Source organism: Leucoraja erinacea, chromosome 2, assembly GCF_028641065.1.
Source record: "Leucoraja erinacea ecotype New England chromosome 2, Leri_hhj_1, whole genome shotgun sequence".
Lineage (NCBI taxonomy): Eukaryota > Metazoa > Chordata > Chondrichthyes > Rajiformes > Rajidae > Leucoraja > Leucoraja erinaceus.
The window spans coordinates 11,962,827-11,982,564 of record NC_073378.1 but is presented as its reverse complement, the minus strand read 5'-3'; the positions used below and the strand labels follow the sequence as shown (position 1 = coordinate 11,982,564).

Genomic DNA, 19,738 nt, shown 5'->3' with positions numbered 1-19,738 from the left:
CATCTTTCCCACACCAGCCAACATGTCCCAGCTACACTAGTCACACCTGCCTGCAATTGGTCCATAACCCTCCAAACCTGTCCTATCCAGATTCAGATTCAGATTCAGATTCAAACTTTATTGTCATTGTGCAGTGTACAGTACAGAGACAACGAAATGCAGTTAGCATCTCCCTAGATGAGCGAACATAGAATATGAGCAATGAATATATTTATGTACATGCAGTCGTCGTAGTGCAATTCTTTCTGTGGGTAGGAGTGGTGGGGGGGGGTGACTGGCAATCACTGAGGTACAGAGTTAAGTAATGTAACAGCCGCAGAGACGAAGCTGTTCCTGGACCTGCTGCGCCGGCAACGGAGAGACCTGTAGCGCCTCCCGGATGGGAGGAGGGTAAACAGTCCATGGTTGGGGTGAGAGCAGTCCTTGACGATGCTGCACGCCCTTCGCAGACAACGCTTGCTTTGGACAGACTCAATGGAGGGGAGTGAGGAACCGGTGATGCGTTGGGTAATTTTCACCACCCTCTGCAGTGCTTTCTGGTCGGAGACAAAGCAATTGCCATACCATACTGTGATACAGTTGGTAAGGATGGTCTCGATGGTGCAGCGGTAGAAGTTCACCAGAATCTGAGGAGACAGATGGACCTTCTTTAGTCTCCTCAGGAAGAAGAGACGCTGGTGAAGCTCCATGTACCTGTTTAACTTCTTCTTAAACATTGGGATAGTCCTAGCCTCAACTATTTCCTCGGGCAGCTTGTTCAATACAGTCAAAACCCTCTGTGTGAAAAAGTTACCCCTCAGATTCCTCTTAAATCTTTTTTCCTTCACCTTAAACCTATGTCCTCTGGTCCTCAATTCACCTACTCTGGGCAAGAGACTCTGTGCGTCGTCATTATCATTCCTAAATGGCACCTTTTTGTGTCCATTTCACCTCTCTTTTGTTACTATCTCCACCCAATCACCCAATCTCACCTGGATCCACCTATCATTTGCAAATTTTTGCCCTACTCTTTCTCTTTCTGCTCTACCAGCTTTCTAACTCTACTCCATTAGTTTGAAGAAGGGTCCTCATCCAAAACTTCACCTGTCCATTTCCCTCCATAGATGCACTTTTTTTTGCTCATACTGTCAATTTACTTTTAATCATCAGCAAAGTGGTGTGAATTTCATTCATAAATGCTATTAAGCAGCACTTACTCACTGTAGCAGTTCTGAGATAGTCATAGGGTCATGCCGTGTGGAAACAGGCCTGCAGCCCAACTTGCCAACTCCGGCCAACATGTCCCATCTGCGTTTTGCCCATCTCTATATAACTAAAAGTCTTTGTCTTGTTTGTGCCCACGGCCCACGATGTGTCTCTGTGTGTGTCAACCTGGTTAATTCCTATCTTCTTCCAAACGCTAGGCCACAGCCTTTCCATTTTCACACATCCTACTCACATTTTCCCCGTGGTGGCGACAAACATCTTCCCATTGCATTTCCACCTATATTTCCAGTTATTAATCGTTGTCATTTTAAAAACAGCCCGATTTCTTCAAACTCACCCATTTTGGAAAAGAAATTCTGAGTGACGTCACAATGCACTCGCAAGGTAGGACGGTCCACTCTGGGAGGGAGGGGCACTCCAGCACCCCAACTAGGTGGATGTATAGAAGATGCTTCTAACGGGAAAATCTAGAACTAGTGGTCACTGCTTAAAAATAAGAGGTCACCCATTTAAGATGAGTGAGATAAAATATTTCTCCTGGAGCAATGTGAGTCTTTTGGAATTCTTTCCCAGAGGATTGCGATACAGAAACGTATTACATTTTTAATGCAGCGGTTTATTGATACATCATAAGAAAAGGTCTGAAAGATTATTTCAGGTTTAGGAATGTTACATCAGATCAACTCTGAATTTATTAAATGGTGCAGCATGTCAGAAGAACAGAATCCCTATTTCTGCTCCTACTTGTTTGCTGATGATTATGCTATGCTCCTGAGAAGATTAGTAGGAAAGAACTGCAGATGCTGGTTTAAATCGATGGTCGACACAAAATGCTGGAGAGGCAGCATCGGGACAGGCAGCATCTCTGGAGAGAAGGAATAGGTGACGTTTTGGGTCGAGTCCCTTCAGACTGATGTCAGGAGTAGGTGGGACAGAAATATAATGTAGTCGGGGCAGTAAGACTGGTGGGAGAACTGGGAAGGGGGAGGTGATGGAGAGAGAGGGAAAGCAATGGCTATTTGAAGTTAGAGAAGTCAATGTTCATACCGTTGGGGTGTAAGCTACCCAAGCGAAACATGATGTGCTGTTCCTCCAATTTGAGCTGGGCCTCACTCTGACAATGGAGGAGGTCCCAGGACAGAAAGGTCAGATTGCTAATGGGAGGGGGAGTTAAAGTGCTGTGCAACCCAGGAGAACAGGTTGGTTTAGGCGGACTGAGCGGAGGTGTTCAGCGAAACGATCGCCGAGCCTGCGCTTGATCTCGACTATGTACAGGAGTTGACACCTGGAACAGCGGATACAGTAGATGAGGTTGGAGGAGGTGCAAGTGAACCTCTGCCTTACCTGAAAAGACTGTCGTGGTCTTGGATGGAGTCGAGGGGGCAGGTAAAGGGGACAGATGTTGCATCTCCTGCGGTTGCAGGGGGAAGTATCTGGGGAGGGGGTGGTTTGGGTGGAAAGGGACGAGTTGACCAGGGAGTTGCGGAGCGAACGGTGAGGACAAGGGAGACTGTTCTTGTTACGAATGGACGAAGGGGGAGCAAGAGCAGAGCTGCGGGAAATCGAGGAGACCCTAGTGAGAGCCTCATCTATAATGGAAGAGGGGAACCCCCCATTTCCTAATGAATGAGGACATCCCCGATGACCTGTCATGGAAAACCTCACCCTGGACGCAGATGCGGCATAGACGGAGGAATTGGGAGTAGGGGATAGAGTCTTTTCAGGAAGCAGGGTGGGAAAAAGTGTAGTCTAGATAGCTATGGAAGTCAGTGGGTTTGTATTAATCTAGAAATGGTAAGGAGATGTCGGAGATGGTCCAAGTGAATTTGAGTGCAGGATGGAAATCCTGAGAAGATGAAGCAGTCCATCTCTTCGTGGAGCAAAACATTGAGGAACGGATTGATAAGAACTGGTCACAGACTTATTTCCTCTTTGAGGTGCCCACAATCAAATGGGTAAAAAATTCTACAGGTGATCCCACATTGCAGGGGAGGGGTTGCGTTTCAAGAAAACAGTCCGTGACGCAAAGCCATGTCAACAGTGAAAACATCAAGACATGCACATTAAGAGATAAATGTTGTGTTTTGTCATTATATATTATGCTAATGCTATGCATCTTGTTAAGTGAACAATAAGAAGTTTTATATAGATGTTGTAGACACTGAGGCACACAGACCATGGAATACCAAGCTCTCATTTTTACCATAATTATTGCAAATAAAGTGTTTTCATTTAAGTTTTCCATCTCCTATTTGTGGCCAATTTACAGAAAAAAATTATTGATAGCAGCAATTTTTCCCCGTAATGAAATACCACCTAACTTTTGTTTATTGATTTTCTGTGGTGACATGATATTATTTGCGACCTAAGCTTATTATGATCTAAACCGTTAGTCTGTTATTCAACAAGTAGTAGCTATGACTCCATTATTCCTTTTACACCATTTAATTAATAATGTCCAAAAATAGGTTGTATTTTAGGATATTTTAGTGATGGCATGAATATGTCAATTTACTTCCAGTGTCATAACTACGTGTAAATAATTTCTGATGCAAGGTTTCAAGTTCTGAACATTGTTTGCTATTACATTTCAGTTGTTAATGAACATGTACAGTTTAGTGTATTGTCACGTGTACTGAGTGAAAAGCTTTTTTGTTACATGCTAACCAGTCAGCAGAAACACAATGTATGAATCCAATCAAGCCATTTATACCATTCATGATACAGGAATAACGTTCAGTGCAAGGTAAAGCCAATAAAGTCAGGTCGAGGATAGTCTGAGGGACATCAGAGATAGATAGTGCCTCTGTAGTGTGTATGTGTTCCCCGTTCCCCACTGTGGGTTGATGGCCAAGCTTCACCATGTTGGCATCCGTAATAACATCTACTCCTGGATTGATTCATTCATCACCAAACGTCATCGAAAGGTTGTAATAGACGGTGAGCATCACAACAATCTCCAGTCGAGTCCGGCGTGCCACAGGGAACGGTGTTGGGGCCCTTGCTGCTTTTGATTTACATCACCAATCTGCCTGACAACCTGTCTTTGAGAGTGAGACTCTTTGCAGCCAACTGTATGATGTATCGAGAAATCATCTGCCGAAGATGCCAAGGTTTTTCAAAATGACATAAACCGTCTTTGCAATTGAGAAGCCATTTGGCAAATGGGTTTCAATCACACCAAATGCTTTTTCATGAGAGTTACTCATAATGCCAAGCCAATCATGAACCGGTACAAGATGGGAGACAGCCTGCTTAAAGAAGTTGATCACCACCCATACCTGGGAGTTGAACTCACATCTGGCCTCACCTGGAACAGACACATAAACCAGATTGCCACAAAAGCAAACAAAACGTTGGGCCTTCTCCAGAGAAATTTATCCGTTGTGACAAACCAACTGAGGAGGTAGCGTATAACACACTTGTCCACCCGCTGTTGGAATATTGCCAGACAATATGGGACCTTCACCTGGAAAATAACATTGACACCCTTGACAAGATTCATAGGCGTGAAGCCCGGTTTGTTAACAATGACTACTCAAGACAGTCAAGTGTTTCCAATGTGTTAAATCGCCTTGGCTGGGAATCGCACCAAAGCCCGCTTCTGTACTGTCTACAAGGAGACTCACGGCATCATCCCCGGTAACATATCTCTCCGCATTCAATCCAATACCCAGTAATCTACAAACCGTTCCTCAGGTCACTTTATTTATACTAGAATTAGAGCAAACAAAAATAGCTATCTATAGCCACTATATCCATGGACTATCCCAGAGTGGAACATCCTTCCCAACACCGCCAGGTGTGCACCAACCTTGTCACTCTTCAAGTCACAGCTCGACAACTTGGACATGGATCATCTCACCAAACTTGGCCACATAAAAATCTAAATAACCCTTTTGCAACCAGTGCCCATGCGAGTGTAGCCTGCACAAGATAACCCAGCTGTTGGCAGTTGTGCCGTAAACAAGCAGAAGTAGAAGTGTGTGAGGGCAGCAAATTGTGATTTCTGTGATTTTAAAATCCTTATTTAATTTTCACGTTTTAAAATTTTAAAAATCATGATGGTTTCTGAACCCTTAGGCTAACTTTCTGTCTTAAAATTCCTTGTCACTCTTGTATTATGTATGTAAGTCTTTATATGTTAGCAATATTTTCAAATGAATAACTCAAATTTTAATTTATTTTCAAAGGACTGTCAATTTGTGGACACAACTGTTTGCTGACTGCAGAATGGATGTCTGCGAGTAAAATAGTCTGCCGAGTTGGCCCAGCAAAAAATGATAAGGGAGACATCATTGTAACCACAAAATCAGGCGGCAAAGGAACTTCAACTGTTTCCTTTAGACTAATGAAGCAAGAGAAAATCGGTAATTATTTGTCGATTTATATCTATATTTGTCTTTTTTTTAAATGTCCCCTTTTAATGGATCATTTCTATTGTGACTGTAATGCTTGACACTCTCTTTCACTGACAAATGGTTGTCAACCTTGATAGGAAGCTTAGTTTTGAATTTTCTACTTTTTGCCTAAAGATCTTACCATTCTGCAAACTCTAAAGCAATAAAGTAGCATTTAGTTTAGTTTATAGTTTAGAGATACAGCGCGGAAACAGGCCCTTCGGCCCACCAATGCTGCACCGACCAACGATCCCCGCACATTAACACTCGTCATTTGGACTGAGTGATGTAAAAATGGTTGAATTTGAATTGAATTTCCTTTATTGTCATTCAGACCTTTCAGTCTGAACGACATTTCGTGCCTGCAGTCATACATACAATAATACAATAATAAACAACAGAACAGACAGTAAACACAAATTAACATCCACCACAGTGAGTCCACCAAGCACCTCCTCACTGTGATGGAGGCAAAAATCTTAGGGCTGCAGTCTCTTCCCTCCTCTTCTCCCTCTGCGCTGAGGCGATACCCCACCGGGCGATGGTATGGGGACGATAAATCAGTCCCGCGGCTCACCGAGCTCCGCGAACGGGCCGGTTCAAACACCGCGGCCCGGGGTGGTCGAAGCTGCCACCCTCCAGTCCAGCGGACGCAGCTGTTGACGACGTCGTCCACTGGCCCGCGGCCGAACCCCGGACTCAGGTCACCGCCGCCAGAACGCCGTCTCAGCCACCGGAGCACCGTTCCAGCCCCGAGCCGGGTCGCCCTCACGTGAGCGTCTCAGCCCCGCGCCTGGCCGCCCTCGCGGGAGCACCGTTCCACCCTCGAGTTGGGCCACCCCGACGGGAGCGCCGTTCCACCCTCGAGCTGGGCCGCCCTGATGGGAGCGCCTGACGGACTGCCTCTGGAGCCTCGAGGTCGCCAGCTCCGCCATTAGGCCTCAGCGCAGACGGAGGCAGAGAAGGGGGATACGACAAAAAAGTCGCATTCCCCGAAGGAAGAGACAGCAAGCCCCGTTTCAACCCCCCCCTCCCCCACACATAAACACAACCTAAAAACCAAAAACTTAACTACACAAAACGAAAATGCGTGTCAGTAGGAATGCAGAGTGTAAAGTTGCACAGCACGAAAACGGGCCTCTTCAGCCCTCCATGCTGACCCAGATGTCTCTCTGAACTAGTCCCATTTGCTTGATATCGACTTGTTAACATTGTTTAAAAGATTGCATCCTTTGACAGCTCGTTCTATATATTCACCACCCTCTGTGTGGAAAGGGTTGCCCTAAAGGTCCCTTCTAAATATTTGCCCTCTCCTTGGTGTAGAGAACATGTGGGAAAATACATGACTGGAATATCAATTTTTGATGGAATAAGTCGAGCTTTACTTTATTTTCTTACATACCAATCCAAAAAGGGCGGAATACACAGGAAAGAAAGCTGGAGAAACTTAGCGGGTGCAGCAGCATCTATGGAGTGAAGGAAATAGGCAACGTTTCGTCCCGAAACGTTGCCTATTTCCTTCGCTCCATAGATGCTGCTGCACTCGCTGAGTTTCTCCAGCATTTTTGTGTACCTTCGATTTTCCAGCATCTGCAGTTCCTTCTTAAACACAGGAAAGGAAGCTTTTGCGTTTGTTACAAACCCTTGGTCAGGAGTCATCTAACTAGTAGATTCAAATTACAGCACTGTAGAAAAGGGAAGATGCACAGTACATGAAAAGGTGCTAAGCAAATTCATCAGAATGATGCCTTAACCTTAGTTAAATCGTGTGAACACATTGCCTCATCCGAGGTTACATTCATATCAATGTCAAAAGAAAATGAGGAGGCATGCAATGAGCATAAATGTTAAAATAATTTTAAGATAGATATGGTAGAATTGTTTTCTCCCTCATTGGCCGATAAGAAGAATTGGGAAGGAATGGAATTAGGGTCCTCTGATCAAAATAAGGATGCATTTTCAGAATTGTCCAATTCTTACTGCAAGAGCTGTGGATGTTTGGAGATATGAAATGTTTAACACGGAATTTGATTTTTGCATTCACTAACAGCATCAATTGAGATAGATGTAAGGCAGGAGAATGTTGCTAAGATGTAGATCCAACATGATCTATTTGACAAACCAGGCCTAGGCAGCCAAGTAGTCTACTTCCATTCCTAACATTCATCTGTTCTTGCAAACTTGCAGGGCTTGAGAGATTTAGTTGTGTATATCTTCTGTTTGTAAGCAAATTCTGGTACTGTCTGCTATTTTGCTTTGGTTCTTCATTTGCATTCTACTCAAAGCCACATCAAACCATTTTTCTAATTTAGAGCTTGGCAAAGTAAATATATACAGTTTGTTTCCCAATTAACAATTTGATGTTGTCCTTGTCTGTGTCTGCTTAAAATTCCTATGCATGTATACATGTGTTATATACTGAATTTTTAAATAATTAACTCAGAGGTTTTACAGAAATAGTATTATTGTGTCCAAGGGTTAAAATGACCCATTGTGCATATGAAACAGAATTACTTTCCAAATAAGCTTTGTCAGGTATGAAAATAGCATTCACATGGTAGCTTTCTACACATCAGTTATACCCTAACGAGGAAGGTATAGTTTACAAAATTGAATTTGTATTAAATATTGAGTTATGACATTAACATGAATGTAAAGATGCAATATTTGTTGGAGCTTCCCCCAGTGGTTTGGAGCGGAGAAGTCTGTTTTTGACTTATGTTCAATGCTGAGAAAGCGTATCGAGTGAGAACATTGTTTAGTCTGGCTTCCATTTCCCCATGATTGAATGACTTGTTAATATTTGCACCAGATCACAGGTTTAAAGCAACGGCTCGGTAAGATGCTTAAAAAGTCATTGCCACTTGTGAGGTCGTGCCTCATCAATGCGAGGTACTGACCTACAGAGGGAATGAGTAACTGGAGAATGTAACTGCTCATTTTTAATGGTTGGATGTTTTGTTTCTGTCAAGAACGGAGCAAGCTAAAAAAGGAAATTGGGAGGGCAAGAAGCGGGCAGGCGATGGCTCTGGCAGATAACATTAAGGATAATCCCAAAATATTTTATATTCATAAAGGGGAAATGGGTAACTCCTCAGGAATCAATGTGGTCAACTCTGTGTGGAGCCAGGACATGGGCAAGGTCCTATTGGGATGGTCAATGGGAGAATCTCGAGAGCAATTAGTATTACGGTCCACGAGGTGCTGAACGTCCTGACATGTATGAATGTAGACAAATCTCGCGAGCCTGATCGATATATCCAAGGACAATGTGGGAAGGTAGAGAGGAAATTGCAGGTGACCTGGCTGATATTTACGAGTTACGGGTGAGGTGCCATTAAATATGGGAAAATGTTGTGTCTCCTTTCAAGAAGGGGTGCAGGGTAAAGCCTGGGTACTGCAGCCCAGTGAGCTTACCAATTGTGGTTGGAAAATTGCTAGAGAGTATTCTGAGGGATAAAATATACATGCATTTAGATGGACAGGGCTGATTAGAGGTAGTCAATAGACAATAGGTGCAGGAGTAGACCATTTGGCCCTTCGAGCCAGCACCGCTAGTTGGCGTGGTATTGTTCGTGGGAGGTCGTGTCTCACAAATCTGAGTTTTTGAAGATATGACCAAAAAATTTGATGAGGGCAGAGGTTAGACTGTACATGGATTTCAGCAAGGCATTTGGCAAGGTTATAACCATATAACCATATAACAATTACAGCACGGAAAACAGGCCGTCTCAGCCCTTCAAGTCCATGCCGAACACTTATTTTCCCCAAATACCATCTGCCTGCACTCAGACCATAACCCTGCACTCCTTTCCCGTCCATATACCAATCAGGTTCTACATGGTAGGCTGCTCGGGAAGGTTAGTTCACATGGGAACCAAGGAGAGATAGCTGAATGCATAGAACATTGGCTTCATGGAAGGAAGCAGTGGGTGATGGTGGAAGGTTGTTTTTTTGGACTGGAGGCCCGTGACAAGTGGTGTGCCTCAGGTTTTGATGCTGGGCCCATTAGTGTTTCTCCTCAATAACAATGACTTGGATGAGAACATGCATGGCAAGATTAGCAAGTTTGCAGATGACATTAAAGTGGATGGTATTGTAGATAGTGAGATAGAAACCTAGAAAATCATAGAGATAGTTGTCAAACATTACAGCAGGATCTTGATCGTTGGGCAGGTGGGCTGAAGAATGGTTTATGGAATTTAATATAGAGAAATGTGAGGTGATGCATTTTGGGAAGGCTAACAAGGGCAGGGCCTACACAGTGAATGATAGGGCTCTGCGGAGTGTTGCAGAGCAGAGGGATCTAAGAGTACATAATAATAATAATAATAACTTTATTTATAGAGCACTTTAAAAACAACCACAGTTGCAACAAAGTGCTGTACATGACTAATCATGGACAAGAAATTATTACACTACAATAAAAACATTAAAAGAAATAGTAAAAACAATAAAAGAAAAAACATTAAAAGCACTAAAACAGGAGGAAAAGTCTCAAGCAGGGTCAAAAGCCAAGGAATATAAATGTGTTTTAATACTGGTTTTGAAAATGGACAGTGAGGGGGGCCTGCCTGATGTGCAACGGCAGAGAGTTCCATAGCACCGGAGCAGCAACAGAGAATGCTCTATCCCCTCTGAGCTTCCGCTTAGACCTCGGTACCTCCAGGAGCAGCTGATCAGCTGACCTGAGGCACCGGGCAGGAGTGTATGGATGGAGCAGCTCAGAGAGGTAAGGCGGGGCAAGCCCATTTAGAGATTTAAAAACAAATAAAAGAATTTTAAACTGAACTCGAAAGTACACCGGGAGCCAGAGGAGGGAGGCCAGAATTGGCGTTATGTGCTCCCTCTTTCGAGTTCCAGTTAAAAGGCGGGCAGCAGCATTTTGAACCAACTAGAGACGAGCCAGTGAAGATCGAGCAACTCCAAAATAGAGTGCGTTACAGTAATCCAGCCTAGATGTTATAAAGGCATGGATTACTGTTTCAAAATGCTGCCGCTCAAGAATGGGCTTCACCTTTGCCAGCTGCCTTAGGTGAAAGAAGCTGGACTTTACCACCGCGCCTATCTGATGATCTAATTTAAAATCACTGTCCATCCTAAAACCAAGGTCCAAAACTGTTGGCTTCACATACCGTGCCAGGGGACCCAAGTCAACAGGGGGAGGTTCACGGCAGCCATTGGGACCAAACAATATCACCTCTGTCTTCTTTTCATTAAATCCTAGAATGTTTAGGGCCATCCAGGACTTAATGTCCTCAAGACAAGACAGAAGTGATTTGACAGAAAAGGCATCTTCCTTCCTCAGCGGCATATATAGTTGGCTATCATCAGCATAACAATGAAAAGAGATGCCATGCTTTCTAAGAATGGAACCCAGAGGAAGTAAGTACAGTGGGAAAAGCAGGGGCCCTAAAATTGATCTATGTACAGGCACATAGTTCTTTGAAAGTGGTGTCACAGGTAGAAAGGGTGGTCAAGAAGTCTTTTGGCACATTGGCCATCAGTCTGAGGACAATATATAGAAGATTGGGAGGTCATGTTGCAATTATATTAGATATTGGTGAGGCCATATTTAGAGTATTGTGTTCAGTTATGGTCATCATGTTATAGGAAAAAGTTGTCAAGCTGGAAAAGGTAGAGAGAAGATTTACGAGGTTGTTGCCAGGATTCAAAGGCTTGAGCGGGAGGGAGAAGTTGAGCGGGCTAGGCCTTTATTCCTTGAAGTGCAGGAGAATTAGAGTTGATCTTCTACAAAATCATGAGGAATACATAAGGTAAATGCACCGTCTTTTGCCCAGAGTAGCGGAATTGCAAACCACAAGTTTAAGGTGAGGGGGATTAGATTTAATAGGAACCTGAGGTATACTTTTTTATACAAAGGGTAGTGGGTGTTTGGAATGAGCTGCCGGTGGAGTTAATTGAGGCAGGTACTATCACAACAGTTAAGAAACATTAAAACAGGTATATGGATAGGTTAGGTTTACAGGGATATGGACCAAATGCAGGCAGGTGGGACTTGTGTAGATTGGTGTAATCTTGATAGTGTAATTTTGATCGGTGTGGGCAAGCCTTGTTTCCAGGCTATATGATTCTGACTATAACTCTAAGAGTGAAGGGATTCTCTTTGTTGTTATGTTTCATGTTTATTCCATTTATGATCATGATAGCCTGGATTTTGCTGCCTGTCCACAAACATTTAGTTATCTCGGTGACATTGAGGTTGCAATATTTTTCTCATGTCACTTGTCAAGTGCCAATTTTTAAGGTAATAACAAGGAACTGCGGATGCAGGTTTACTGAGGAAAGACACAAAATGCTGGAGTAACTCAGCGGGTTAGGAGACATCTCTGGAGAACATGGATTGGCGATGGGACAGAAAGAAAGGGGGAGGAGGAAGGGGGCTATTGTGGGGTCGTTACCTAAACTTGGAGAATTCATTGCTCATACCATTGGGTTGTGAATTGTCCGAGAGGTTTGGATGTGGCCTTACTCTGGCAATGGAGAGTTGGACAGAAAAGTAACTATGGGAATGGGAAGGGGAGTTAAGATGTTTAGCAACAGGGAGATCCAGTAGGCCCTAGCTGACCCAGTGCAACCGTTCGGTCACTGAGTCTATGCTTGGTCTCACCAATGCACAGGAGGGCACATCAGGAACACCGGATGCAGTAGATGAGGTTAGAGAAGATGCACGTGAACCTCTGTCTCACTTGGAAAGACTGCTGGGCTCCCTGGAAGGAGGCGAGGGGGAGCTATAGGGATAGGTGATACATCTCCTGTGGTTGCAGAGTAAAGTACCTGGGGAGGAGGTGGTTTGGATGGGAAGGGCTGAGTGAACAAGATGCGGAGTGAACGATCTCTGCGGAAAGGGGTAGAGATGGGAATATGTGATGTGGTGGGATCACGTTGCTGATGCTGGAAATGTCAGAGGAAGTTGTGTGGGATGAAAGGTGAGGAACTGGGGAACTCCTATCCTTGTTTCATCTAGGTGTGGGGAGAGCGAGGACAGAACTATGGGACAAAGAGGAGACGCAGGTGAGGGATCCATCTATGAATGCAGAGGGGAAACCACATTCATTTAATGGATGTCCTCGATTGGAAAATCACATCATGGGAGCAGATGCGGAGGAGATGGATGAATTGAAAGTAGTGGATATCATCTTTGCAAGAGGCAGGGTGGGCAGAAGTGTAGACCAGATAACTGGGGGAGTGGGTAGGTTTGTAGTCAATAGTCTGTCCCCTGTGTTGGATACAGAGAGGTCAAGAACGGGGAGAGAGGTGTGTTGGAGATAGTCCAAGTGAATTTGAGGGTTGGGTTTAATTAGAGCTAATGAAATCAATGAGTTCTGCACAGGTGCAAAAATAGTTCTGCATGGGGCACTCGAATGGGCCCAAGCCATGCCTGCCTTTTTGTTACGTCGGACAGTCATTATTCCCAATGTACACCATCTCCCAACTCTTTCTCCGCTACATCGACGACTGGACTCGTGCCCCTGTGAAGAACTCGTTGATTTTAATCTAGTTTGTCATCCTTTACCAGTCTTGATTATGTATCCTTTTCATTATGCTTCCGTCACTGGAAACACTTAAGCCTTTTTGAATCCGAATCTTTCTTGATTTTGAAGAGACCTATCAAATGTGTTCTTGGTATTCTCTGGTCTAAGGAGAACAGTTGCAACTTCTGTGGACAGAAATTCCTCATCTCTGATATCACACTCATAAATCCCGACTGCATCTTCTGAAAGTATAGTACCCATAATATTGACCATGACATTGTGGCTCTGCATAAATCTCTTCTTGGTATTTTGATTGTGCATTGACCTATGACATTGCTTTTTCTACTTGCACTACCTGATAACCAGCATTTTCTGTTCATATTTTAAAAGAGCAAGAGTTGGAATACATGATGAAGGATTCCAGTCAACTCAATAATTGCATGCTGATGGATAAAATTAATATTTTTGATCTTCAGTTTGGTTGCATATTTTTTTGTAATCTCTTTTTCTAGTGACAAAATATTCAGAAACCCTGGTCAAATTAGACACCTTCAATTTATCTAAACATCTGGCTTAAAAAAAGCACAATCAACAATGGAGTATTTTCATCAGAAACATAAAAAAATAGGTGCAGGGGTAGATCATTCGGCCCTTCGAGCCAGCACCGCCATTCAATATGATCATGGCTGATCTTCTAAAATCAGTAGCCCATTCCTGCTATTTCCCCATATTCCTTGATTCCTTTAACCCCAAGAGATGTTTTTCCTCATGTCAATCCTAAATGGCCTACCTCTTATTCGTAAACAGTGACCCCTGGTTCTGGAGTTCCCCAACATCGAGAACATTTTTCCTGCATCTAGCCTGTCCAACCCTTTAAGAATTTTATGTTTCCATCATCAAGAATCCCTCTCATCCTTCTAAATTCCAGTGAATACAAGCCCAGCCGACCCATCCTTTCATCATATGTCTGTCCCGCCATCACGGGAATAAATTTGGTGAACCTACGCTGTACTCCCTCAATAGCAATAATGTCCTTCCTCAAATTAGGAGACCAAAAATGTGCACAATACTCCAGATGTGTTTTCACCAGGGCCCTGTACAACTGCAGTAGGACCTCCTTGCTCCTAAACTCAAATCCTCTCACAATGAAGGCCAACATGCCATTAGCTTTCTTCACTGCCTGCTGTACTTGCATGCATACGTTCAGTGACTGATGTACAAGCACACCCAGGTCTCGTTGCACCTCCCCTTTTCCTAATCTGTCATCATTCAGATAATAATCTGCCATCCTGTTCTTCACATTTATCCACATTATACTACAGTTGCCATGTATCTGCCCACCTGTCCAAGCCTAACCTATTCACACAGAGAGTGGTGAATCTCTGGAAACTCTCTGCCACCAGTTCCAAGGGGATCAGGGGGTATGGAGAGAAGGCAGGTACAGGATACTGAGTTGGATGATCAGCCATATTGAATGGCGGTGCAGGCTGCTGCAGCCTCATGAGCATCCTCCTCGCAGCTCACACTGCCACCCAGCTTTGTGTCATCCGCAAACGTGGAGATGTTATATTTAGAATCCTCTGTTCAGGGCATAAGTCTGTGTTTGTTTGTTCATTTGTTCCAGTGAATTCTCTGTGCACACGGCAGCCAGCCAACAGTCGCCTGTCTTTTTCTTTTTGTTTTCACGTTTAAGCTCAGGTTTTTGCATACCTTGTGTGTTGTGACTGTCGGCAGACCAACTTCCCTCCATAACCATATCGTATGGTAATTCCCTCATCTAAATCGTTAATATTGTAAATAACTGGGGTCTCAGCACCGAGCCTTGCGGCATCCTACTAGTCACTGCCTGCCATTCTGAAAAGGACCTGTTAAATTCTACTCTTTGCTTCCTGTCTGCCAAGCAGTTCTCTATCCATAGGTACACAAACAAGCTGGAGAAACTCAGCGGGTGCAGCAGCATCTATGGAGCAAAGGAAATAGGCAACGTTTCGGGCCGAAACCCTTCTTCAGACATAGTTCTCTATCCATGTCAATACCCCACCCCCAATACCATGTGCTCTGACTTTGCACACTAATTTTTTGTGTGGGACCTTGTCAAAGGCTTTTTGAAAGTCCAGGTACATCACATCCACTGGCTCTCTCTTTTCCATTCTACTTGTTACATCCTCAAAAAATTCCAGAAGATTAGTCGAGCATGATTTTCCCTTAGTAAATCCATGCTGACTTTGACCGATCCTGTCACTGCATTCCAAATGCGCTGCTATTACATCTTTAATAATCAACTCAAGCATCTTCCCCACTAACGATGTAAGGCTAACTGGTCTATAATTCCCTGTTTTCTCTCTCCCTCCTTTCTTAAAAAGTGGGGTTACATTAGCGACCCTCCAGTCCACAGGAACTGATCCAGAGTCTATAGAACATTGGAAAATTATCACCAATGCATCCACGATTTCTATGGCCACCTCCTTGAGTTTCCTGGGATGAAGACCATCAGGCCCTGGAGTTTTATTTGCCTTGTCCCAACAGTTTACCTAACACCATTTCCTGACTAATGTGGATTTCATTCAGCGTCTCACTCCCACTAGATCCTTGGTATCCTAGAATTTCTGGGAGATTGTTTGTGTCTTCCTTGGTGAAGACAGAGCCAAAGTACTCATTTAATTGTCTGCCATTTCCTTGTTTCCCATTATAAATTCACCTGTCTCTGATTGTAAAGGACCTACTAATCTTTTCCTTTTTACATATCTAAAGAAGCTTCTCCAGTCAGTTTTATATTCCCCACAAGCTTTCTTTTGTTCTCTCCCCCCCCCCCTCTTAATTAACCCCTTTGTCCTCTGTTGAATTTTACATTTCTCCCAGTCCTTTGGCCAATTAATATTTATCTTCCTTGGATTTAACACTATCCTTGATTTTCCTCGTCAGCCACGGTTGAGCCGCCTTCCCCGTTTAATTTTTTCGCCACACATGGATTCTGACAGTAACAGTTAGAAAGCATTTAGTCATTAATCCTAGACCTCTTTTCTTATCGTTTGTTTGTTTTTCTCCAGGTATCCTGGATCAATCAGCAGTTTGGGTTGAAGAAATGAACTATTATGACATGCGGACTGATAGGAATAAAGGGATTTCTCCCTTATCTCTGCGTCCAGCTAATCCTCTTGGGATCGACGTACACAAGTGAGTAATAAATTCTGCTATTAACAGATTTTGATAAATGTTTGTTAATTGAATGGATGTACTTAATGTACAGCAAATGAATCAAAAGAACATTGGAGGTAAGTCAGTATTGTAAATACTTTTTTTTTTAATTTAGGGATCTTGTTAAAGGTGTGGTTAAATGCCTGATGAAGCAAGTATGGAAAATTCTCTGAGGTTTCTTTTGTACTGACTATCTACCCTGTGGTCCTGGCTTAGGACAGCTGAGTAATTTTTTTTATTTGTGGTGGGAGTAGGAAAATGAAAATATGATGATAAATTCGTCATAGGAGCAGGGGTAGACCATTTGTCCCATCAAGTCTACTCTTCCAATCTATGGCTGATCTATATTTCCCTCTCAACCCCATTCTCCTGACTTATCCCTGTAACCTTTGACACCCTTACTATTCAAGAACCTGTCAATCTCCACTTTAATAAACACCCAAAGACTTGACCTTGACAGCCATCTGTGGCAATGAATTCCACAGATTCGCCACCCTCTGGCTGAAGAAAATCCTCCTTTCTATTAGTCTGTCCCTTAATTCTGAGGCAGTGCACTCTGGAGCTAGACTCTCCCACTCTATTCAGGTCTTTCAATATTTGGTAAGTTTCAATGAGGTCCTCCTTCGTACTTCTAAACTCCAGCGAGTACAGGTCCAGAACCGCCAAACGCTCATCATACATTAACCCATCATCCCCGGGATCATTCTTGTAACTAGAGGCTTATAGAGATGCTGATTTAAGACTAGCAGTGGCTATGAGGTTGGACAAGGTTCTGACTTATCACTGGAATACGTACCATACAACTAAAAGGCAAGTAATGCTCTCAAGAAATATACTTGAGATTTGTGCTGGGAGAAGTGACCTACCCAGCCTATTCTTCCCAGTTAACAGGCACTTTGGCAAATGCTGCATTTGATAGTGTCCGTATAATTGCTTTAAATGAAATACTAAGTGATCTGATTCTTCTGAAAGGAGGGGTAGGGAGTGGATGGTAGACATCTCCTTCCTGAGTGTGGAGAGAGACAAGATTTTTTATTTGGAACTTCCAAACAAAAACAAGTGGCCATGTCTGCAATTACATGTCACACTAACTATTTGCATTTATAAATATTAGTAAGCAATGAGACAACTGTGATTTCCCACTTTTGGAGTTGAATTGATGGGAATTGGAGGAAGTTTTCAATCCATGAAAAGTGAGCAGTTGATACAGTTGATTTGTCAGGATACACTGCAATAATAATGTTGAAGTACCATTAATTAATCTTAATTTAATGGATTGCAATATGTGACTATAACATGCACAAAGTGCAGATGCAATGCCAATGACGTGTGTAGTCAAATCAAGTTATGTGACCACTCTTTATTTTTCATATATACAGTACATAGACTTCTATAAATATTTACAAAAAAAGTCTCTCTTGCCATCTACCAGCAATAGAAGCTAATGTCCTCTGACAATAGAGCTTCTTTTAACATGGTGAGCCCAAATTGTTTATTTATTTGCCATTTATTTTTGGTACATGTAAGGAACAGACTGATGCAACTGTATATCTATAGCATGTACATACAGAAACGATCTTAACTTTGCAAGGGGAGCAAGCTTATTTACTTTACTTTTCGTGAGTAAGGTGAATAGTATTTATATCCTGAATTTAAGATAAAAGAATTTACATTATGGGCATTACAATGAGACATGCTGATGATGTAGGCATATATCATAATAAACAGAACAACAATAATGTCGGCAGACTTCGTATAGATTTTAAATCAAGATACACAATTCAAATCTTGAAAGAGATCATTAAAACCACACTCTAAACAACAATCTCCAGAGTTAGTCAGTGCTGAGTTTACGCTATGAATGTTTTTTTTTCTCCATGGGGCTTTTCTAAGTTACTCTTGAGCTTTTATTCCTGTAAGTCTCTGTATGCAAGTACATCTCCAGTTTCAACTTCTCATTCAAGATATTCATATGTCCTCCTTTTACCCATTTTAAAGTTACTCTAGAGCAACATCATTTGCGGACATGTTGCTTGTTTTGTTTGACATTAATTCATGAATATCACAGGATTTCTTTCAATTGTATGTTAGAAATATCAAAAAAATTGTATTCGGCTCCCAGTGAAAGCTCCCTGTTCTTTATAGTTCTATTGGTGTTCAATTGTTTGCTTGGGTCCATAGTTTGAGGGTTCATTTTCAACCCTGAGGTTTAAAGCCCCACATCTTCCAATCAGAAATGTTTTGCTCCCTCCAAAATATTACCACATAAACCTTTCGCTACTGCAACGCTTATTCACACATCTGATATCTTTAGATTTAATTTGTTGCTCTGGTGCTCCAACGTCTATTTTAAGGATATTCTAACTCGCCTAAATTCCCACTGTACATATTCTGTTTTATTCTGTACCTAGTTCATCTTATTCTATTTCTGACAGGATAAAATGTAGCAGAACAGAATGGCTTCAAAATAGTTTTAGCTGTTTGTATAGTCGATTCTGATTTATTTGTAAGATCAGTATACACAACTCCAGCAAACCTGCCCATTCCTGTGTAATATTCAAGTAAAAATTAAGCATTGAGGAAAGCCATTTGTAATTATATGATTTACATTCTTTGCACAATGTTTTTTTGGATTCTCTGTTAATTTGCTTCAGTTAGGATGTGGAAAAAAAAGGTAATGTTTCTGGTCGGTCAATTTGCATCAGTTCATTAATCTGAAACATCAGCTTTGTTTCTGTCTTCAGAGATGCTGCTTGACTACTCCAACATTTTTGGTTTTTATTTCCAATTTCGAGTAGCTGCAGCATTCTGCTTTTGTGAAATGTCTCTGTCTTTTGGTCCTTTGGCAATCGCCCCAAGTATGAACCACAATTTATAATGCATCATCAATTTCTCAGAATACCATATATGTACACTGTGGTTAATTCATAATAATGCGTCATTCCCACCAACTTTCATCTTCGCACAAATTACTCGACTGAAAGGTTAATCTTAATTATTGCATTTAAAATAATTCCTCCCATTCAAAAATGGCTTAGTCACTTACAGTGGGGACCATCAGTCTAAAGAAAGGTCCCGATACGAAATAACTTCTGTCCGTTCTCTCCCGAGATGCTGCCTGAACTGCTCAGTGCCCCCAACTATTGTTTTTCTCAAGATTCCAACATGTGCAGTCTCTTGTGCCACTGTTGTACCCCTGCATGATGTGTGGTAATTAAAATACTTCTACCCCTTGCCTTATGAAAGTTGCTGCTTCCTGTTGTCACTCCTATTTCTTGGCTTGGGCACAGTGATGCATGAAGGCCCCATTGGCCTTGGATGAAATGTGTTTGTTTACAGCTGGACAGCTTCCTTATCAGTTTAGACATTCACTCGGCGAAAGTCTCAAATATAGATTTAATGGTTTGAAAGTTGTTTGCTAACCAAGAAGCCTTCAAATGT

At 42.6% G+C, this 19,738-nt stretch overlaps 1 protein-coding gene across 1 annotated transcript in view; it reads left to right on the top strand.

Moving 5' to 3' along the window:
• Positions 1–19,738, top strand: part of exoc2 (exocyst complex component 2) — a 236,411-nt gene that overhangs the window by 56,343 nt on the left and 160,330 nt on the right. Inside the window, exons 3-4 of the mRNA XM_055651664.1 lie at positions 5,400–5,576; positions 16,150–16,276. Of these exons, the coding sequence (XP_055507639.1) occupies positions 5,400–5,576; positions 16,150–16,276 (304 nt within the window). The remainder of the gene's footprint in view (positions 1–5,399; positions 5,577–16,149; positions 16,277–19,738) is intronic.